The 21,190-nt window shown below is 66.8% G+C and overlaps 2 protein-coding genes across 4 annotated transcripts; one reads left to right on the top strand and one right to left on the bottom strand.

Annotated features, from left to right (window-relative positions):
* The first annotated feature begins 305 nt into the window (after positions 1 to 305).
* Positions 306 to 13,798, top strand: IFFO1 (intermediate filament family orphan 1). Of its 3 annotated transcripts, none has more exons than XM_055142866.1 (9): positions 306 to 1,049; positions 4,398 to 4,458; positions 4,528 to 4,623; positions 5,835 to 5,975; positions 7,202 to 7,359; positions 7,460 to 7,547; positions 7,983 to 8,075; positions 12,344 to 12,474; positions 13,179 to 13,798. In XM_055142866.1, the coding sequence occupies exons 1-9, from the start codon at positions 328 to 330 to the stop codon at positions 13,279 to 13,281; spliced, it is 1,593 nt and encodes a 530-aa protein (XP_054998841.1). In that variant the 5' UTR covers positions 306 to 327; the 3' UTR covers positions 13,282 to 13,798. The 3 variants fall into 3 exon arrangements, with proteins under 3 accessions (XP_054998841.1, XP_054998840.1, XP_054998842.1); XM_055142865.1 differs by having other exon boundaries at positions 7,427 to 7,547; XM_055142867.1 differs by lacking the exons at positions 7,202 to 7,359; positions 7,460 to 7,547.
* A 1,024-nt stretch (positions 13,799 to 14,822) lies between these two features.
* GAPDH (glyceraldehyde-3-phosphate dehydrogenase) lies at positions 14,823 to 18,489 on the bottom strand. Its single transcript, XM_004610453.2, has 9 exons — positions 18,372 to 18,489; positions 18,068 to 18,107; positions 16,551 to 16,650; positions 16,331 to 16,437; positions 16,093 to 16,183; positions 15,651 to 16,000; positions 15,476 to 15,554; positions 15,212 to 15,393; positions 14,823 to 15,108 (listed from the first exon to the last, which is right to left on the bottom strand). Exons 2-9 carry the CDS (start codon positions 18,088 to 18,090, stop codon positions 15,039 to 15,041), a joined length of 1,002 nt encoding a protein of 333 aa, XP_004610510.1. The 5' UTR covers positions 18,091 to 18,107; positions 18,372 to 18,489; the 3' UTR covers positions 14,823 to 15,038.
* Between the last annotated feature and the right edge of the window lie 2,701 nt (positions 18,490 to 21,190).

Here is a 21,190-nt window from a genome sequence, read left to right as displayed (position 1 = left end):
TGGGGGGGAGGAGGGCCTTGGGGGTGCGGGAAGGATGCGCACCCCACCGCCAGCACCAGCGGCAAAGCGGAGGACCTGGGTCTTCTGGCGAGATTCCCATCTGGGACCCTTCGGAACGGGGCTGGGGCAGACCCTGGGGGGGTCCCGGGACCCGGCCCCAGCGAGGCCGCTCATTGGCTTCCTCGTCGCGCCGCCCCGTCCCCCTGCCCTCTGACCTCCCCGCCGCGCCGTGCGATTGGCCGGCCCGCGCGCCGGGGCGCCCGATTGGCCGGCGCCCGCGCTCTCCATCCCTGCTCCTGCGCCGGGCTCCCAGCAGAAGGCGCAGCCATGAACCCGTTATTCGGGCCCAACCTCTTCCTCCTGCAGCAGGAGCAGCAGGGCCTGGCCGGGTCGCCGGGGGACCCGCTGGGAGGCGAGCACTTCGCGGGGGCCGGGGACGCGCCCCCGGCCGCCCTCGGCGCGGCGGGCGCGGCCGCCTACTCGCCCCCCGGGCCGGGCCGGGCGCCCCCCGCCGCCATGGCGCTCCGCAACGACCTGGGCTCCAACATCAACGTGCTCAAGACCCTGAACCTGCGCTTCCGCTGCTTCCTGGCCAAGGTGCACGAGCTGGAGCGCCGCAACCGGCTGCTGGAGAAGCAGCTGCAGCAGGCGCTGGAGGACGGCAAGCAGGGCCGGCGGGGCCCGGGCCGGCGCGACCAGGCGGTGCAGACGGGCTTCGTGGGCCCCATCCGGCCGCTCGGGCTGGCCCTGGGCGCGCGGCCGGCCGCCGTGTGCGCCCCGTCGGCGCGGGGGCTGGGCTCGCCCGCCGGCCCCGCGCCCGCCCCGGGCCCGCCCGCCGCCGCGCGCTTCACGCCCGGCACCATCTGGTCCTTCTCGCACGCGCGCCGCCTCGGCCCGGGGCTGGAGCCCACGCTGGTGCAAGGGCCCGGCCTGTCCTGGGTGCACCCCGACGGGGTGGGCGTCCAGATCGACACCATCACCCCCGAGATCCGCGCCCTCTACAACGTTCTGGCCAAAGTGAAGCGCGAGCGGGACGAGTACAAGCGGAGGTGGGTGCGGAGGGACCCCGAGGGGCGCGGGGGGCGGGGGGTGGGGGACAGAGACGGGGAGCCCGGTTCCTGCGGCCGGTGGTGGAAGGAGGAGCTGGAAACCGGAAGGCCAGGCTCCCCGACAATGGGGAAGTGTCGCTCCGGACGGTGGCCCAGCCGTGCACCCACGGGGGTCCCGTCCCCGCCGTCCCGAGGGGCAGCTGTATGTGTGCACGCGAGGGGGCGGGGGTTCATTGACAGCGTCGCGACGTGGGGGACTCAAGCCTCCCAGGGGGATCAAAACTAAGGGTCAAGGAGAGGACTGGGGGGGGCCGGGGACGCCCAGGGCGGGCAGCGACAGGGAGGAGGCGCTTTGGGTCAGGGCTGGGCCGTGGGGTTGGAAAGGGGCCTGCTCTGGGCCTCTGCTGTGAGCTGCAGGCTCCGGGGTGGGGGGCGGGTCCGAGGCTTGGGATGTCGCAAATCTGAGGGGACGGGGAAGACAGGCCGGGCACTGGACGCCAGGAAAATGTGAGTGTGGCGAGTTGAAGGCGGAGCACAGGAAACTGAGTAAGAAGCAGCTGGGAAGGACCCACCCTGGGCGTGGGGGAGGGGCTGGCATTCTCCAGGAGCCTGGGGCGGGGGCCACATGTGGGGGACCCTGGGGACTGGCTGCTGGCCACCACTGCACCCCGGAGAGGGTGCATGAGCAGGTTTGTTTTTAAGTTTTTTTTTCTTTTCGTTTTGGGGTGCACACGTGATGCTAGGGGGCGGGCGGGGGACCGTATAGGATGCCCGGGATCAAACCCGGGTCGGCTGCATACAATTCAAGGCAAGCACCCAACCCGCTGTGCTGTGGCTCTGGCCCCTGCATGAGCCGTTTTAACGGGCTGTAGTTTGTGGAACCTGTGGAAGAGGCCCCGGCTTGAGGAGAGGGCAGGAGGGGGCGGTGGCAGGTGGGACGGGAGGCTGGGCTGGGTGCCTTCAGGCTCGGCCTCCGAACCAGCTGCCGCGCCCCCTTGTGGACAGCCTGGGAACGACTGTTGCATCCATCCCCCACCCGGTCCCCCGCAGCGCCCTCCCCCATCCCCGCCCGACACCTGGTCTGGGGTTCAGCACTGGGTCTAGGGATTGACTGTTCTAGAAATTACCTCTGGGCCTGGGGGCGAGGGCGGGACCCTCAGGGCTGGAGACTTCACCCTCCCCAAGACTGCAGGGGTCCCCCATCCTGACCCCCGGCTGTCTTCCTGGGCTGCAGGATGGGTCAGAAGCGGCTCTGGGCTCTCAGTTTACCCTCACACCCTCCTTGGGAGGGGGCCCCGCCCCCGCGGGCGAGCGCAGATGGTTCTGGAAGACCTCCACGACCACAAGGGGCCACTGCTGTTTTCAGGGGAGGTTTTTTTTTCTTCTTCTTTTTTTTAACTGAAAGAGCTCGTCTGTCCTTGGTCCAGCTGTCTGTGGCTCGGAGTTATTCCTGGGGGAGGGATGAGCTCATCGCTCTGCGGCAGGACGCCTGGCAAAGCCCGCCCCGGTGCCAGGACGTGCCTCGGGCTGCGCCGCATTCTCGCACCCCCAGACCCCCGAAGGGCCTCCTCCTCCTCTTCCCTTTTTAGCAGCACTTTGACTCCTGGTGCCAGGAAGCCTGAGCCCCAACTGGAGCACTGAAGGGTGGCAGCTGCGGCCGCCTGTTCCCAGCCTTAGTGACCTTGGATGGGGGGGGGCGCGGTGCTGGCTCTCTTTATCCTGAGATAGGAGACCCCCTCACACACACACACAGACACAGACACACAGACACAGACACAGACACAGACACACACACACACACACACACACACACACAGTTCCTCCCTTCCCTCACAGATGCCATTTGTTTGGGGACAGGCGTTTGGTGCTGTAGAGGGCGTGTACCCTGCTCCCTCTCACCTTCACCCTCCTGTCTTTCTTCTTTTTTGGGGGCGGTGGAGGGGGTGCTGCTCCCAGCTCTCTCCTCAGGGTTGCCCCTGGCAGTGCTTAGGGACCATCCTGGCACCCACTGCATGTAAGACAGATGCCTCGGTTGCTGTTTCCTCCCAAACAAGCTTAAGGGAAACAGGTTTTTTTTTTTGGTTTGGGTGTTTGGGGGCCACACCTGAGGCTTATTCCCGGCTCTGTGCTCAGGGAGCACTTTGGTGTGGCTCAGGGGACCGTGCAGCGGGTGCCAGGAGCCGAATCCAGGTCAGCCGCTCGCGAGGCGGGCGCCCCGCCTGCCGTAGCATCCCGGGGTGCGGGGATGGGAACCGGCAGGAAAGCGCCTGGCTTGCCGGCGGGAGACTGGGGTGCCGGCCCCCGCACCAGCCCCCAGCACTGCAGAGCCCCGTGAGACCACAGGTGTCAGCTGCAGAGCACGCAGGAGGGGGCGTGTGGGTGCCCCCCCACGCTGGGTCACTGTGCAGGTGGGCCCTCACCCTCCTCGAACCCCCTTTGGGTTCAGGCCGAGCTCCCCGGGGGTACCCCCCCCCGCCCCCGCCGTCTTCCTCCCCCACGGGGTGGGGGTGGGGGTGGGCAGCTCCTCCTGGGTGGTGGTTCCCTGCCCTCTGGGCACCCGCTGGCCCACACCTACATGCCTGAGAGGACATGGGTGCGGGGGGAGGGCTGGCAGGGCCCGGGGGCGGGGCAGGGCCGAGGGCTGCAGCCAAGTTATTCTTAGGAGTGGTGCAGTGCGGATGTGGGGGGCAGGAGGGAGCGGCAGGAACGTGAGCAGGGCAGCCGGCGAGGGGAAGGGGGGGAGGGACAGGAGGGCCGAGGCCTCCCTGAGCCCCGCCTCTCTGTGACGTGGGGTTCGCCTGTTTCCTGGGGCTCCAGGCCCGGGAGGACGCACCTGCCAGCTCCGTGCCCAGGGCCGAGCCTGGGGTCCCCCTGATCCTGAGCACCGCCCCCCACTGTCCGAGGTGCACCCAGCATCCCGGGCAGCTGTGGGAGGCCTTACCCGCAGGGCGGACGCCCGGGGTCCCTGCCCCTCGGGCTGTGGGGCTCAGGCCCCAGGGCGCCTGCTGCCCTAGGACCCCCTGCAGAGGGGCACCGGTGGGCGGCTTCTGGGGTTCGTTCTGCCCCCCCTGGGGTGGGAGGAGTAGGGGGGCGGCCCCTGAGCATCCCACAAGGCCTCTGCTGACCTGGCCTGTGCCCGCGGCTGCCTTTCCAGGCCTAAGTGGAAATGGCCCCCCCAGGAGAGAGCCCCCCAGGAGAGGGCGGAGGCTAGCGGAGCGCGAGACCCCGGATCTGGGCTCTGAAGGTGGGCGCCTGGGCCGGGCAGGGCTGGGCGGAGGCCGGGAGAGCGAGCGGCCGCCAGAGCCCCCTGGCGCAACTGCCCACGCCCACGCCCCCCTGTGTCCCCAGGTGGGAAGAGGAGTACACGGTGCGGCTGCAGCTGCAGGAGCGCGTGGCTGAGCTGCAGGAGGTGAGCGCCCCTCCCGCCCCCCACCCGCCCCCGCCCCCCACCCGCCCTGACCGCCTCCCCCCTCCACAGGAGGCCCAGGAGGCTGACGCCTGCCAGGAGGAGCTGGCCATGAAGGTGGAGCAGCTGAAGGCCGAGCTTGTGGTGTTCAAGGGGCTCATGAGCAATGTGAGTGCACACGCACCCGCACACGCGCGCGCACGCACACAGAACACACACACAGAGTATGCATGCACATGCACATACACAGAACACACGCATGCACACAGAATGCATACACATGTACATATACGCACAGAACACACATGCACACGCATGCACACAGAATAAACACATGCGCACAGAATGCATACACATGCACACACATGTACACAGAACACACGCATGTACACACATGCACACAGAACAAACACATGCGCACACTCACACACATGCACACAGAACAAACACACATGCACACACATACACACACACGCACGCACACAAGGACACACATGGACAACACACAGGTGTGCACACAGAACCCTGAGCCTCACCTCTCTGTCATTTGGGGTTCGCCTGTTTCCTTGAGCTCCAGACCCGGGAGGAGGCCCCTGGCAGCTCCATGCACGGGGTAAACCATGGGGGGCCCCAGCTCTGTGTGTTCACACACACACAGAACACACACATGCACACAGAACAAACATGCACGTACACACATACGTGCACATACACGCGCATACAGAACACACACATGCATGCACAGAATAAACACACATGCACACAGACACATACACATGCACACAGAAGCACATGCATTCACATGTACTTGCCCACAGGCACAGAACACACACATGCACGCACAGAAATGTACACATACAACATACAAATATATGTGCGCGTGCACACACAGGCACGCGCACACACACATACACGCACGTGCGCACACACACGTGCCTTCTGGGGGCGTGGCCGTCCACCATCCAGCCTTCTAGTGACTATCCCTCCCTCCACCGTCCATCTGCCACTCATCACCCGCTCACCTTCCCGCCCTCGCGCCTGCTCGTCCGTCTGTCCATCTGTTCTACCCATCCTTCCGCCCATCTGTTCACCTGCCCACCACTGACGCTCCCACTTGTCCTCCCGTCCGTCCTGCCCTCCTACCCGCCTGTCCTGCCTGTCCGCCGTTCCAGCTGCCTGGACCAGCCCGCCCCGCCGGGTGCTGGGACTCCCTGCACCCGCCCCCGCCCGCCCCGCATTGGGCTCCCGCCCATCTCGAGAAACGCCCACGTGGGCATCGTGTCCACTCGCCGGCCCTGGCCGTGGGTCCTCTGGGGCGGGCCGCAGAGTGGGGCTGGGGCGTCGGGGGGGGGGCGCGCTCTCACGGCCCCCTCCCCCAGAACCTGTCAGAGCTGGACACGAAGATCCAGGAGAAGGCCATGAAGGTGGACATGGACATCTGCCGCCGCATCGACATCACGGCGCGGCTCTGCGACGTGGCCCAGCAGCGCAACTGCGAGGACGTCATCGCCATGTTCCAGGTGAGGCCCGGCCGGGGCTGCGGGCGGCCCGCAGGCGCCCCGGCCTCTAACCGCTCTCCCCCTCTCCCCTCCCGGCCCGCCTCTGCAGAAGCAGCTGGTCAGTCCCAGGCCCTTTCCTCCCTTTCTTGGCCGCCCGCACTCCCCCTCCGCGCCTCCCCCTTCCTCTCCCTCTTCCCTCTCCCTGTCTCCTCTCTCCCTCCATGCCTCCCCCTTCCTCTCCCTCTCCCCTCTCCCTGTCTCCTCTCTCCCTCCACGCCTCCCCCTTCCTCTCCCCCTCTCCCCTCTCCTCTTTCCCTCTCTCCTCTCCCTCCGCCGCTTCCCCCTTCCTCTCCCTCTCTCCTTCTCTCTCTCCCTCTCTCCTCTCTCCCTCTGCCACCTCCCCCTTCCTCTCCCTCTCTCCCTCCGCTGCCCCCCCTTCCTCTCCCTCTCCCTCTCTCCCTCCCTCTCTCCTCTCTCCCTCTGCCACCTCCCCTTCCTTTCCCGCTCTCTCCTTCCCTCTCTCCCTCCGCCGCCTCCCTTTCCTCTCCCTCTCTCCCTCTGCCACCTCCCTCGCCCTCTCCCCCTCTCCTTCTCTCTTCCCTCTCCCTCTCCTCTCTCCCTCTTCTCTCTTCCTTTCCCTTTTTCTCCCTCTCCTCTGTTCCTCTCCTCTCTCCCTCCCTCTCTCCTTTTCCTTCCCTTCTCTTCTCTTCTCTTCTCTTCTCTTCTCTTCTCTTCTCTTCTCTTCTCTTCTCTTCTCTTCTCTTCTCTTCTCTTCTCTTCTCTATCCCTCTCTCTCTCCTCCCTCTTTTTTTTCTCTTCTCTCCCTCTCTTCCTCTATCCCTGTTCTCTCTCCTCTCCCTCTCTCCCTCTCCTCTGTCTCCCTTTCTCTCTCTCTCTCTCTCTCTCTCTCTCTCTTTGTCTCTGTCGCTCCCTGTCTGTCTCTCCCTCCTCTCAATGCCCGTCTCTGCTTCCCCCGGGGCGGGTGTCTCTTGCCCTGCAGCCCGTCCGCCTTCTCCCTCCCGGGGGGCACCGGCGTGTTCTGGGGCTCCAACCACGCTTCGCCTGCCCCCTCCCCGCGCCCTCTGTCCTCTCCGCATCTCTTCTTCTCCTTCTGCAGCCTGGGCCTGTCCCCCCGCCCCGTGTCTGTCTGTCCGTCCGTGGCCCAGCCGTCTCCGTCCCTGTCGTGGTCCCCGTGGTCCCCGCGCCCGGCTTCGTCTCTGTAGTCTCTGCCCTTCTCTCCCCCCAAGGTCCCGCCCATGGGGGGGCGGAGGCGGGAGCGCAAGGCGGCGGCGGAGGAGGACGCGCCCGTGGGGGACAGCGCCGGGCCGCGGCCCCCCGAGGGGGAGGAGGACGAGAGCGCCGCCCTGAGCATCGGCGAGGAGATGCAGCGGATGCTGAACCAGCTGTGAGTGCGCGGGGGAGCCCCGGCCCGCCCCGCCCCCCGGCCCCCCTCAGCCCGCCTCCCTCCCCAGGCGGGAGTGCGACTTCGAGGACGACTGCGACAGCCTGGCCTGGGAGGAGACGGAGGAGACGCTGCTGCTCTGGGAGGATTTCTCGGGCTACGCCATGGCGGCCGCCGAGGCCCAGGGCGAGGTAACGGCCCGGCCAGCCGCGGCCCCGCCCCTCGCCGCCGCCGGGCCCCGCCCCCGCCGCCCCCCCCCGCCCCCGCCGTCCCCGCTGCTGCCTCTGTCCCCCCCCACCCGTCCCCTTCTGTCTCCCCCCATCCCCCTGTCCCCCGCCCCCATCCCCTCTGTCTCTCTCTCTGTCTCCCTCTCTCTCCCTCTGTCTCTCTGTCTGTCTCTCCCTGTCTCTGTCTCCCTCTCTTCCTCTATCTCTGTCTCCCTCTCTCTCCCTCTATCTCCCGCTGTCTCTTCGTCACCCTCTGTCTCTTCGTCTCCCTCTGTCTCTCCGTCTCCCTCTGTCTCTCTCTGTCTCTGTCTCTCTCTGTCTCTGTCCCCCTCTGTCCCCCTCCTTGCGTCCCTGGCCCGGGCGTGCACCCCTGACCCGCCGCCCGTGTCTGTCCTGCAGCAGGAGGACAGCCTGGAGCAGGTGATCAAGGACACGGAGTCGCTGTTCAAGTCCCGGGAGAAGGAGTACCAGGAGACCATCGACCAGATCGAGGTGAGGGGCGGGCGCGGGGCGTCCCCCTGGCCCTGCCACGGCCCACACTCGGGGTCCCTCTTTTTCTTTTTTTTTTTTTTTTTTTGAGGGGGGCCACATCTGGCAGTACTCAGGGGTTCCTCCTTGCCCAGCGCTCAGGAATCACTCCTGGCGGGGCTTGGGGGACCCTCTCGGGTGCCGAGGATCGAACCCAGGTCAGCTGTGTGCAAGGCAAACGCCCTCCCCGCTGTGCCATCTCTCTGGCCCCGAGGTCCCTCTGCCCTGGCAGAGCGAGTAGGCTCCTAGCCGTGGGGCCCGCATGGGCTCTCTGGGGCTGTGGCCTCAGTGGCCCCGAGAGAAGACAGTGCAGACCGCAGCCGGCTGCCATCCACGGCAGCACGTAGGGTCGCCTGAGCCCCCCCACCGCAGTATCCCAGCATGCAGAGCCAGGACTCAGCCCTGATCACTGCTGGCAGAGTCGGGAGTCAGCCCTGAGCACTGTGTACAGAGCCGGGAGTCAGCCCTGAGCACTGCATGAAGAGCCGGGAGTCATCCCTGAGCACTGCTGTCAGAGTCAGGAGTCAGCCCTGAGCACTGCTGGGTGTAGCTCCCAAACAACAGGAGCACTTTAGCGCTGTCCTCCTGTGGCTCATAGGTTTGCTGAGTGGCCCCAGCAAGGTCTCCATAGTGAGACTTGTTCCAGGTTTTGGCTTCCGGAGTCGCCTCGGGAGCTTGCCCCACTCTGTGGTGAACAGTAACTGGAAACAAAGTCTCAAATGATGTTTCTGTTCTTCTGTTGGTAGTTTTTTTGTTTCCCATTTTTTCAAGCTTGGGGCCATCCCCCCCCAGGTGCTCAGCGCTCTGGGATCGCCCCTGGTGCTGCTCAGGGGACCTTATGGGATGCTGGGAACGAACCCCAGTGCCCTGCCCTCGGTCCTCTCTCTCAGGGGCTGTTTCCCGCGGCGCTGGGGCCGGTGGGGGAGGGGCGCGCTCTCCCGGGGGTGTCCTGAAGCTCAGGGGCAGCCCTAGGCAGTGTGGCCCAGTGAGCAGCGTGTGCACGGCCATTGGTACTGTCCCCTCCTCAGGGCGGGCCGCTTCTGGCTCTGAGCTCATTGGGGAGCAGATTTGTTGTTTTGGGGCCACGCCCAGCTATGCGCGGGCCTTTCTCCTGGCAGCTCTTGGGGGGCCTCCTGGGGGGCCAGGCACTGCGCCTGCGTCCTCGGGGCGAGTGCACTGCCCACTGCACGGTCTCGCCGGCAGTCCCTGGAGGAACCTTCCAGAAACAGAAGTGGAGCCCTCCTGGAAACTCTTGGCCTTACGGGCACCAGGGCCAGACGCGGCTCCCCGCACCCCCTCAGCTCTGGGTGAGGCCAACGCCACCCCCTCCCCCCCCCCCCGCCTGCTGGGTGCTCCTGCCTCTAGTGCTCAGCCCAGGCCGAGGCTCACAGACAGACACCCCTGGACTCGCGACGCCCCACACCCCCCTCCAGCCCTGAGTGCTGCCTCTTGGGGTGATTTTGGCGTTGCGGCGGCGTTACCTCTTCACCTGGCCTGGGGGTCCACACTGCCTCTGTGGTGGGGCCAGTCTTTTTTTTTTCGGGTAGGGGGTCACACCTAGTGATGCTCAGGGGTGACTCCTGGCTCTGCACTCAGGAATCACTCCTGGCGGTGCTCGGGGGACCCTGTGGGATGCTGGGAGTCAAACCCGGGTCGGCTGCGTGCAAGGCAGACGCCCTCCCCGCTGTGCTGTTGCTCTGGCCCAGGCCCCAGTGCCTTGGCTGTGGCCCAGCCTCAGCCCGTTATCTGGGTCACCCTGGAGCTGAGGTGGGTGCGGGGACTCTGCAGGCGCCTTCTCTCCTCGGCCTGCCCTGCCCCCCGCCTCTGGCCTCACTGGGTTGAAGCAGGGGGGGGGGGGTCTCCACCTCTGGCGGCCCGAGGTAGGGCCCCCCCGGCTCTCGCCATGGGAATGAGGGGACGGCGCTTGCTTTGCACACGGGTTTGATCCCCAGCATCCCATTGGATCCCCTGAGCACTGCCAGGAGTGAGCCCTGAGCACTCCTGGGTGTGACCTAAAAACCGAAACCAAACCAATAAATAAATGCCGGAGTGAAGGAGTGAAGGGTCGCTGGCTTTGAGGGGGGCTCACAGACCTGCAGCCCAGGTTCCCCCAGTACCTCAAAATAAAAAACGAAAAGAGAAATACGCAGAGACGCAGAGAGGGCCACAGCCAGCCCGGTCTTGGCGTTTCTTATTCTTTTAATTTTTTTAAACATGTATTTACTTTTGTTTGTTTTTTTTCTTTTTTTCTTTTTGGGTCACACCCGGCGATGCACAGGGGTTCCTCCTGGCTCTGCACTCAGGAATCACCCCTGGCGGTGCTCAGGGGACCCTGTGGGATGCTGGGAATCGAACCCGGGTCTGCCGCGTGCAAGGCAAACGCCCTCCCCGCTGTGCTACGGCTCCGGCCCTGTCTTGGCTTTTCTTGTTTTGATCTGGGGCCACGCCCGGTGGTGCTCAGAGGGTTTCCTCTGGGCTCCGAGCTCAGGACTTGCTCCTGGCGGGACTGGGGGTGGGGCTGCAGGGGGAGAGCTTGGGTCCGAGGCGTGCCAGGTCTTGTTGTTTGGTGGTCACACCCGGTGATGCTCAGGGACTGCTCCTTGGCCAGTGCTTGGCAGCCCGTGTGGTGCCAGGGCCGGGAGCTGGCCCTGCCCGCAGAGCGCATGCTCCACCTCCTTGACTCTCCGTCCCGGCCAGGGGACCAGGCCCCTGGTGCTCAGGCCTGACTCCCGGCTCTGTGCTCAGATCGTTCCTCGCACGTGCAGGTGGATTCTGTGGGGCAGCAGGGATTGAACCCGGGTCGGCTGCAAGTCCCTTCCCCGCTGTCCTGGCGCTGAGGCCCGCTCCCGGTGACCCGACCCAGGCTTGGGGCTTCGCGCAGGCCCTGTGGGCCCAGGGGTGGCACTCGGGGGGGCCCGTGAGCGCCCCAGGCTGTGCTCCAGCCCTTTGCGGTGGCTTCCGGCTGGCGGCTTTGCCTTTGGAGGGGTCCGTGCCGTGGACTGTCCCCTTCTTCCTGTCCCTCCCTCCGAGCCAGGGGGCTCCAGAACCCAGCCCCCCACCCCACGCTCCCGAGGCGAGGCCTCTGGGTATGTGTAGGAGTCCGTCTGTCTGCAGGGAGCATGACCTGCCCCCCAGAGCTCTGGCTCAGCCGGGGGCTGCCTCTCTCCCCCGGGCAGCCATCCCCAGCCTCGCTGCCCTGCCACCTCTTTTGTCTTTGTTTCCCGCCCGGCGACCCTTCCCGTCCCTGCCCTCCGGGTTATTCACAGCCGGCTTCCTGTCCTTCCCTCGGAGAGCCGAGGGCCTCTGTTCCGCCTCCCCGTGTGGCCCTGTGTCCTCAGACTGGGCACTGGTGGCCTCAGCTCTGCGGCCTTTGCCCCCGTGCCCGCCTCGCTCTGCTGATCTCGAAGCCTGGGCTCTGGGGGGAGGGAGGTGGTCTCCTCTGACTCCCAGCCCCACCGTTTCCCACCCGCACCCTTTCTTAAAGGGTGGCCCCCCCTGGGCGTGAGAGTCCAGCCCCCCCCACGCCACAGAGCCCTTCCAGGAGTGATCCCTGAGCACTGCCGGCCACCGCCCCCAGGCAAATAAAATTGATTTAAAACAACACTGAACGGGGCGGGTGGGGGAAAACGGTGCTGGAGGGCGCGTGCCTTGCACACACTAACCCGGGTTTCATCCCCGGCACCCCGAATGGTCCCCCGAGCCTGCCAGGAGTGACTCCTGAGCACAGAACCAGGAGTCCACCCTGAGCACTGCTAAGGGTGACCTAACCCCGCCCCCACACATACCCAGCCCTGCAAAAAAAAAAACTTATGGGGTCTTGGGGACGTTCAGGGTGACAGTCACCCGTGGGCCTCTGGGGACAGCTCCTGAGCGGGGAGATACGACAGGGCCCCTGGGAGGAGAGGCAGGGGGTATCCCCCGCTGGCGGGCCGGGCGGGAGGACTTCCTGTCCGCTCTGGCGTGCTCCTGCGCTCCCCCCGGCACCTGGGGGTCGGCCCTGTGGCCCTGAGCCAGGAGCTACCCCGGGCACCGCCAGCCCCCAGCCGTGAGGCCGGGTGGGTGCAGGGAGACCCCGGGGCCGAGCCCGGGGCAGGGAAGCCCATGAGGAGGGCCCAGCCCGGCCCGCGTGAGGAAGCCAGGAGAACCCACTGGCGTTTGCCGTGTGAGCGCTCCCCATGCTGCCCCTTCCCGACCACCCCCCTCCACTGACCCCCTGCCCTGTCCCCGCCCAGCTGGAGCTGGCCACGGCTAAGAACGACATGAACCGGCACCTGCACGAGTACATGGAGATGTGCAGCATGAAGCGGGGCCTGGACGTGCAGATGGAGACCTGCCGCCGGCTCATCACGCAGTCCGGAGACCGGTGAGCAGGAGGGGTGGGGAGGGCGAGGGAGCAGGGGTGAGTGGGGAGGGTGAACAGGAGGGGTGGGCAGGGGTGAGTGGGGAGGGTGAGCTGGAGGGGTGGGTGAGAGTAAGTGGGCAGGGGTGGAGAGGTTTAGTGGGCAGGGGTGAGTGGGGAGAGTGAGCTGGAAGGGAGGGTGAGAGTAGGAGGGGTGGGGAGGGTGAGCTAGAGGGGAGGGTGAGAGTAAGTGGGCAGGGGTGGGGAGGGTGAGTGGGGAGGGGTGAATGGGGAGGGTGAGCTGGGGGGGTGGGTGAGAGTAAGTGGGCAGGGGTGGAGAGGTTTAGTGGGCAGGGGTGAGTGGGTGAGGGGATGAGCAAGAGGGCTGTGGGGAAGGTGAGTAGGCAGGGGTGAGTTGGGAGGGGGGTGTGGGGCAGGAGGGGAGGGGCTCTTGGGAGGAGGTGAGCGCAGAGGAAGGGGCACTTGGGGGTTGTGAGCAGAGCCAGTTGAGAAGGGGTCTGTGCAGGGGTGTGTGGAGGAGGGCGGGTGCCGCTGGCAGTGACTGGCTCTCATCGCCCCAAACCACCTCAGCTCTGCTGCCCCCCTCTTGCAGGCCTGGGGTGTAGAGGGAAGTTTCCTTCCTGCCCCTCCTGCTTCCAGGGCCCCCTGCCCCCTCACCCCTGCCTCCGCCCCACCGCCCCAAGGTGACGACTGGTGCTTCTTTCTAGAAAGTCTCCTGCTTTCCCTCCGGCCCCGCCCAGTGACCCGCCGCCGCCGGGCGAGGCTGAGGACTCCGATCGCGACGTCTCATCTGACGGCTCCATGAGATAGGGGCCCGCTGCCCCCCGCGCCCCCACACTGCCCCCGGCGCCAGGCCTCGGCCCGCCGCCTCCCCTTCCTGGGTGCTCCTGCCTTCAGGCACGGATGGGGGTCAGCACCCCAGTGCTGGAGCACGGACGGTGGCGGGGCCCCCCGTGCGCCCCCTCCCACCCTCGCTCCCAGCTGGTGCTCCCGGGCCACGTGGCGGGGACCCTCCCCTGGTGAAGAGCCGTGTCCGAGGGACCTTAGTGCCGCGCCTGGCCCTGGCGGGGCCGGGTGGCAGCTGCTTGGTGTGTGTGTGTGCATGTGTGTGTGTGCGTGCGTGTGCGTGCGTGCGTGTGTGTGTGTGCGTGTGTGCGTGAGCGCGCGTGTGCATGAGGCATGCGCGTGCATGAGCTCAGGGTCTTGATTTCACGTGTCGGCCCGCTGGGCATCAGGCTGTGCCCGGCACGGACTGGGGGACAGGACGGAGCGGCCCCGGGGTGACACGGAGTGGAATCTTGAATAGAATGAAACCGCAAGCACGGCACTGACGGCGTGTTACTGTCTCCGGCGAGCACGGGGCGGTGGGGGGGGGCGGGGAGGGCGTGCTGTGCCCGTGTCCACCCCTGGCACTGCCTCCAGTGCCAGGCACCGCCCCCAGCAGCGCTGGGAGACCCCCGCCTCAAAGGTGTGGCCCCCAGGCTGCACCTGGGCTGGAGAGCGCACAGGGCCGCCTCTTTCAGCCCCCAGGCTGCCCTGATCACTCCTGGGTGTGGTCCCAAGGCCCCAAGTAAATAAAAAGGGCCAGAGTCGGGGCCTCCGTGCCCACCTCACCCCGGGCAGGACGCGAGGGCAGTGGTTCCCTTTACCCACGAGAGCAGCAGCAGCAGAGGCAGCGGCAGCTCAGGGTGCTGGTGCCGAGGTTCTGGCCCTGCCTGGAGCCCCCTGGAACGCCCTCACAGCCCCCAGACACACCCCGCTTCGTGCCGCAGGCGACAGCACATCACACTTCCTGGGCGCCGGGCAACAAGGCGGGGGGCAGCTAACAGCACCCAGAGAGCCCAAGGCCTGCCGGCTGCTTCCCTCGCACCCCAGCTGGGACTGGACCCCCAGGTCCCAGAGCAGAGCCAGGAGGGAGCCCTCAGCGCCTGAAGAGTTGGAGGAGCTGGGGCAGAGCCGCCCTGCACCGTGGAGGGCCCAGGACACGCCCAGGCACTCCACCCACGCAGACCTGTCAACCCGGAGCAGAAATAGATTCTCATACTCGACCGCCCAAGGCTCGATCCCCTGGCACCCCATCTGGTCCCCAGGAATTCTTGAGTGCAGAGGCAGGAGTAAGCCCTGGATGTCTAAGGATTTGGTCCCCAAACAAAGACTGACATCCCGTGTCACTGGCGTTCCCCCCACTAACCGCCCCCCCAACAGGCAGCTGCAAGTAGCTTCCAGGTTTTTGGGTGCCGTGAAGGGGCTCAGCCCGGCCAGCAGGGGGCGGCAGAGCAGCACAGCTGCCGCGTGGGCAGGTCCCGGCGCCACACCCCGCACCCTGGCACACAACACAGCACAGGCGCAGGCGGGGTGCAGTGTAGCTTTATTGATGGTACATGACAAGGTGGGGCTCCCTACGCCCCTCCCGTTCTTCTGGGGGCCGGGATGGAAACTCGAGGTCGGGAGATTTCTGTGTCGGGTGAGAGGGGGGAGGACTCCCCAGCAGCGGAGGGCCTCGTGCTTCCTCTTAGTGCTCTGGCTGGCTGGGGGGGCTGGTCCTGTGGGGCAGGGAGGCAGGGGGCCTACTCCTTGGAGGCCATGTGGACCATGAGGTCCACCACCCGGTTGCTGTAGCCAAACTCGTTGTCGTACCTGGGAGGGGAGCGAGTCGTGTCATGTCAGGGCCCCGCCACCAGAGGGCGCCAGAGCCCGCCTCCCGCCCACCCGCCGCCTTGGCCTGAGCCCTGGCACGTACCAGGAAATGAGCTTGACAAAGTGGTCGTTGAGGGCGATGCCAGCCCCAGCGTCGAAGGTGGAGGAGTGGGTGTCGCTGTTAAAGTCGCAGGAGACGACCTGGTCCTCGGTGTAGCCCAGGATGCCCTTGAGGGGCCCCTGCGAGGCCTGTTTCACCACTTTCTTGATGTCGTCGTATTTGGCCTGCCAACACAAAGCGTGTTATTAAGAGTCCCAGGGCATCGCCCCCCTCCGAAAGCCCACCTGCCCCCGCCCCGCCACGTACAGCTTTCTCCAGGCGGCAGGTCAGGTCCACGACGGACACGTTGGGGGTGGGGACACGGAAGGCCATGCCGGTCAGCTTCCTGCAGACAGGAGGTGTGGGGTCAGCCCGGCCCCGGGGTATCCCCCACCCTCCCTCCCAGCACCCCGGGCAGGGCGAGCCGAGAAAGGCCTCTCACCCGTTCAGCTCGGGGATGACCTTGCCCACGGCCTTGGCGGCGCCGGTGGCGGCGGGGATGATGTTCTGGGCCGCCCCTCGGCCGTCACGCCACAGCTTCCCAGAGGGGCCGTCCACGGTCTTCTGGGTGGCCGTGATGGCGTGCACGGTGGTCATGAGCCCCTCCACGATGCCGAAGTTGTCGTTGATGACCTTGGCCAGCGGGGCCAGGCAGTTGGTGGTGCAGGAGGCGTTGCTGACGATCTTGAGGGAGTTGTCGTACTTCTCGTGGTTCACGCCCATCACGAACATGGGGGCGTCGGCCGAGGGGGCCGAGATGATGACCCTCTTGGCACCGCCCTTCAAGTGGGCCTGCGGGAGGGAGAAGGTTCCAGATGGATCCGGACCCAGGGTCCTGCTGCTGCACCGCTGTCCAGGCCAGCCCCCCCCGCCTGCTCACTCACCCCAGCCTTGTCCATGGTGGTGAAGACCCCAGTGGACTCCACGACGTACTCGGCGCCGGCCTCACCCCATTTGATGTTGGCGGGGTCTCGCCTGCAACAGAGCCGGGTCCAAGCTTGAGGGGGCGTGGGGGGCACACAGGGTATAGATATGCCCTGCACCCGAGGCGGCTGCTTCTAGACCACCTTCTAGAAGCTTCTCCCAAAGCACCTTTCTTCCTGTCCCCTCCTCCCCACTCACTCCTGGAAGATGGTGACGGGCTTCCCGTTAATGACGAGCTTCCCGTTCTCGGCCTTGACGGTGCCGTTGAACTTGCCGTGGGTGGAATCATACTGGAACATGTACACCTGCAGGCACAATCCGGGGCTCAGGGGCAGCCACTCCTTCGGGCCAGTGCCCCCCGTCCTCCCTCACCTGTTGTGTATGTGTGGGGGGGTGGGGGGGGCCAGGGCACACTCACCATGTAGTTGAGGTCAATGAAAGGGTCATTGATGGCCACAATTTCCACTTTGCCAGAGTTGAAGGCGGCCCTGGTCACCAGGCGGCCAATGCGGCCGAATCTGCGGGCGACAGGTTGAGGGGAAGTCAGGGAAATTCTCCCGGGGGGCTTGTTCACAGCCTCTGGGGCTGCTGGGGCGCCCAGCCTGGCCCACGAGAAATGCCTTCCCTCCAGAAGAAAGGCAGTGTGGGCCAGGGGCTGCCACCCCCACCCGCTGCGCCGGGCACGATCCTTCCTTGCAGCCTGGCGCGGCCTCAGACCACACCCTCTGGGAGCCGGGCCTTGTACACTCAGCACCCCGGGCTCAAAGGGCGAGAGTAAAGGTCGGAAATTGGGCTGACGGGGCTCGCCACACCCCCGCCCCCTAACAGGCCGAGCCCAGCTGTTCTAGAGCTTCCCCCCAAAAAACCAGGAGCGGAAGCAGCAGATGTGTTGGGGCGGCCAGGAGGCGGGGCCAGGCGCCCCTCCTGAGAAAGGTCAGGCGGCTATATTTAACCCCAGACTGGGGGGGGGATCTGGTTTCTGGGAGCCCCCGGGCCAGCGCGGCAGAATCCCAGCGTCCAAGACACCCAATCCCGCCAATGACCTTTAGATTAAGAGCGGCTGGGGGCCTCGCCCAGGTAAGGGGGCGCTGCCAAAGGAGCCACGTTGGGGTGCAAGTGATTCTGGAACTATCCATGACTCAGCTCGCTGGCAGCCCAGGAGGGAGGAGTGCGTATGGGAGGCGGGAGCCCGCCGCTGGGACCCCTCCCCGACCCCCCCCAAAGAAGCCCAGTTTCGGGTCGGCAGAGAATCTTCGAGGAAAGGCGCGGGTGCTCCTCCTCCCTCCCCCAGGGGTCATTGCGCAGGGATGCAGGGATGCCCGGGGCGTCGGGCTCCTTCCCAGGTTTCACCTGGTGCACAGGCGCGGGGCGGCCGCACCCCTGCCCGCGGCGGAAGCGGGCGGGTGAGTCACGGGGCCGGGCAGCCGAGCCCGGCAGGAGGAAGACGGGGCGCTAAGGAGGTTTCCTAACGGGGCTTCATTCATTTCCTGCCCGCTTGCAACATGGGGGCAGCGTGCAGGCGGGCCCCCGGGAATCCTACACCCGGGGCTGGAGGGGTGGAGAGCAGGCGGGGGAGGGGCGCCTCCCGGCACGTGACCCCGCAGGGCGCGAAAGGCGGGCCTGTGCAGCCGGGCGGGGGTCAAGCCAAGCCGGGGACCGGACCCCTGCCACGAGCGGGGGCACCCCTCCTGCATCCTTCCCCCGCCATGGAAGGTTCCCGGCCACTCGTGCCCGCGGGGGGCGGAGCCACGGCAGGCGCCAGGACGAGGAGGGTGGGGGGACACGAGGGCCTCTGCGCGCTGACCTTGAGCTCTCCTTGAGGGGGGCACGGACACCCCCCTCGTCTCCCCTCCCCTCCCCTCCCCTCCCACACACGCACGGGGGGCGCGCGCAGAGCCCCAGCCGGGGCCGGGGTCTCCCCGCAGGCCGACTCACCCGTTCACTCCGACCTTGACCATCGCGTCTCGGGATGCGGCTGCGGGGACAGGGGGGACAGCGGGCGCGCATCAGCGCGGGCTCCCCCTCCCTCCCGTCCGCCCTCCCTCCCCTTCCCTCCCCTCCCCCAGCCTCCATTCTCCACCCGCGCGCCCGCACGTCCAGCTCCGGCCCCTGCATTGCGGCGGCGGCCCCCGCCCGCGCCCCCGCGCCCCGAGCCCGCCCCGCGGGACCCGCGCCGCCGCGGTGCCAAGCCCGGCCTGGCATTCTGGCATTCCTTTCTCTTTTTTAATCCTCCTTTTACCTGGCGCTGTGCAAAGAGGAGGCGGCTTCTGTCGGGCTGGGAGGAGCAGAGAACACGGGCGGAGGCTGCAGCCCCAATTTATACACGCGGGGCGGGGCGGGGTGACGCGGGTCCGCCCCCCGCCCGCTCGCCCAGTCCCGGCCCGCGGGCGCGGAGGCCTGAGCTACGTGCGCCCGTAAACTCGCGAGTAGCGGCGCCTCCGCTCCGAGGGGCTGGGGAGGCGGGGGCAACCGCCCGCTTTTTTCCCCCCCGCTGTGCACGCACCGAGCGTGTGGGCAAGGGTGGGCGGAGGGAGCTCGGGGACCGAGACTAGCCCCGAGGGACAGGCCTACGGGCACGCAGGAGACTCGGCACGGGCGGGGAGCCGAGCGCATCCTGGAGCCCCGCCAGGAAAGTTGCTCCTTGGGATGCTACAAGTGGACTTGGGCGCCTGTGGAATGGGGGTGGGGTAGGGGGCGTGTTGGAGCCGGGTCCCGGGGCGGCTCGCCGCCACACGTGGCCACCCCGCCCCCTCCCCGTTCTTTTCTTTCGGCCTGAGAGGCGGGAAGGCTGAGGAACTTCTCCAGGCTCCTTGGTAACGACGCAGGGACAGCAGAGAAGGCCCGGGAATGGGATGGGGGCCTTCGCGCCCCGGGTCTTCCTCCCCACCCGCTGGCTCCCGGCCTTTGTGGGCAGGCGGCCTGGGCCGTGGGCAGCGGGGGCGCGGAGGAAGGAGGCCGGAGAGTGTTCTGTGCTGAAGGTCACAGCGTCCGGCCGCGGACGAGATAACTGGGGCAGAGGAAGCGGCCGTGGGCGCACCAGTTGCGCTCCCCGCCTCCCCCCGACCCGACTGGGCACTCAGAAGGCAGACACTAATCGCTCTCGGAGACCAGGGTCCCGGAGGCTGCGGGCCTGCCCGCCCAGGGTGCCCAGGCGGGAAACAATGCCCCTTTCACCTCCCCCAGCTCCGGACGAGCTGGACGTGAGGGCGGAAGTCCCTCCTCCTCCTGGACTCCCAGCCGCGGTGCCGGGGGATGCTGGGGCCGAGTCTCCAAGAGCGAAAAGGCGGCCTGGCCGCGTCCCCGGTGGAGCTGGCCAGCCCCTATCCAAGGGCGGGGGTTGGATGGAGATGCAGATGGCTTCTCTGTCCGAGAGTTGGAGAGCCCAGGATCAGGGCTGGGCGCGGAGCCCTGGGAGTGGGGGAGAAGCGGGGGAATGGGGTGCAGTGGCCCGCGCCCATCAACAGGTGCAGGGGGCCGGGGGCCCCAGATCTTGGGGCCTCTGCTGGCCCAGCGGAAACCTGACACCAGCCCCCTTTTCCCGGGAAGAGCCGAGGCTAAGTTTAGCAGCTGTACCCTTTGCTTAAAAGGCAGCGGGCACTCCAGGCCCCAGGCCACGGCTCTTGTCTCTCTGGCGGCCTCATGGCGTGGTCAGCACCCGCGCCTCGGTCTTTCACGAACGGCAGAAGCAGGACAAGTGCCCCCACCGGAGGGAGGCCCCACCGGCCAAAGTTGGGGGGTCTGAGCTGCAGCCCGGCACCTCCCCCCCAAGACTATGGGCTCTTAATCCTCCCAGACCCCAGCTCTGCAAGCCCCCTTGCACGACTGTGGGCGCATTGGAGGGAGCTCGGTGCTCAGGGAGCACGCGTGACGCAGCCTGTGTTGTCATGGCAGCAGGCTCTTGCCTCCGGCTCAGGTGACTCAGCAAACACACACTGGGGGAGCTGGAGGGGGCGTGCACGACTGTGATGGCAGTAGGGCCCCAGCAAGGCCTGCTCCGGTGGGCTTCTGAGGACCCCCTTCCCCGCCCCCGGGAGTCCCCTGCAGCCGTCGCTGTCTAAGCCTGACCTTGCTTCCTTTCTCCCCGGGCCAGGTCGGTCACTTGGCTGCAAGCCGGGATTAGGGAGCCCGGGAGGGGGGGGGCAGGGCTCAGAGGGAGCCAGTCCGGGTCTCTGGGGGTTTCTCAACCTCTGCCTTGACACGGGCTGGAGGGAGCTGTCCCCAGAACGGTGGGGATTTTGCAACATCTCTGCCCAGATAGATGCTGGGTGCACTCCCCCGGGCTGTGAGAACAAAGTCGCCAGGTCTTGCCAAATGTCCTTGGAGGGCCACCCTGGCCCCCTCCCCGGAGAGGGAAGCGGCATGTTCTCAACCCTGGCCCCAAACCTCCTAGACTCATTTTTTCTGGGTGGGTCTGCAGGGGAGACCAAAACAACCTGCAGAGAAACATTTTTGAATATCAAAAGCCCTTAAGGCAAGGGGGGGCGGGGAGAAGGCCCGGTGGCCCCAGGCAGGTGTGATGACCGCCACCTTGGGCCCTGTGCATCTCCAGGCACAGCCCTGAAGTCCTGCTGGGGACCCGGACATCCCCGTGGTGAAAGGACAGGCCAGTTGGCTAAGGATTGATGGTGGGGGTCCCCCAGCCCCCCTGAGCATTGTTTAGGAAGCTTCCCCGCCCCTCAATCAAGTGAAAAGCCCAAGGGCCACGGCACTGCACAAGGCACAGTGGCTTAAGCGCCCGCCGTGTGGGCTGAGGCCAGTCTGGAGCCCGGCCTTCCAGCAGGGGCCAGAGAGATCCTCATGCCTCTGGCGTCGGGCGTTCCTGGCACTGGAAGTGATTTCTGGCCGGGCATGTGTGAGCTCGTGCACTACAGGGTGTGTGCCCCGGTGAAGGCGTCTGTGCATCCTGCAGAGCACTGCTAGAGGGTGACACAGAGCTGCAGGGGGCTGGGCTTGCAGCACGCGATCCATGTGGGTTCGATCCCCGCACCCCACAGGTCCCCGGAGCACCGCCAGGAGTAATTCCTGAGCACAGAGCCAGGGGGAACCCTGAGCATCTTC

The sequence above is a fragment of the Sorex araneus genome, chromosome 6 (genome assembly GCF_027595985.1).
Source record: "Sorex araneus isolate mSorAra2 chromosome 6, mSorAra2.pri, whole genome shotgun sequence".
Classification (NCBI taxonomy): Eukaryota; Metazoa; Chordata; class Mammalia; order Eulipotyphla; family Soricidae; genus Sorex; species Sorex araneus.
This window is presented reverse-complemented; position numbering and strand designations above follow the sequence as displayed.

Bases quoted from the DNA above. Each gene is read 5' to 3' on its own strand.
- IFFO1 (XM_055142865.1), top strand. From the start codon at position 328: ATGAACCCGTTATTCGGGCCCAACCTCTTCCTCCTGCAGCAGGAGCAG. The intron at 4,624-5,834 runs GTGAGTGCACAC...CCCCTCCCCCAG, and splicing joins TCAAGGGGCTCATGAGCAAT to AACCTGTCAGAGCTGGACAC. The intron at 5,976-7,201 runs GTGAGGCCCGGC...TCTCCCCCCAAG, and splicing joins ACGTCATCGCCATGTTCCAG to GTCCCGCCCATGGGGGGGCG.
- GAPDH (XM_004610453.2), bottom strand. From the start codon at position 18,090: ATGGTCAAGGTCGGAGTGAACGG. The intron at 16,001-16,092 runs GTGAGTGAGCAG...TCCCTCCCGCAG, and splicing joins CCACCATGGACAAGGCTGGG to GCCCACTTGAAGGGCGGTGC. The intron at 15,109-15,211 runs GTACGTGCCAGG...CTCCCCTCCCAG, and splicing joins TTTGTCAAGCTCATTTCCTG to GTACGACAACGAGTTTGGCT.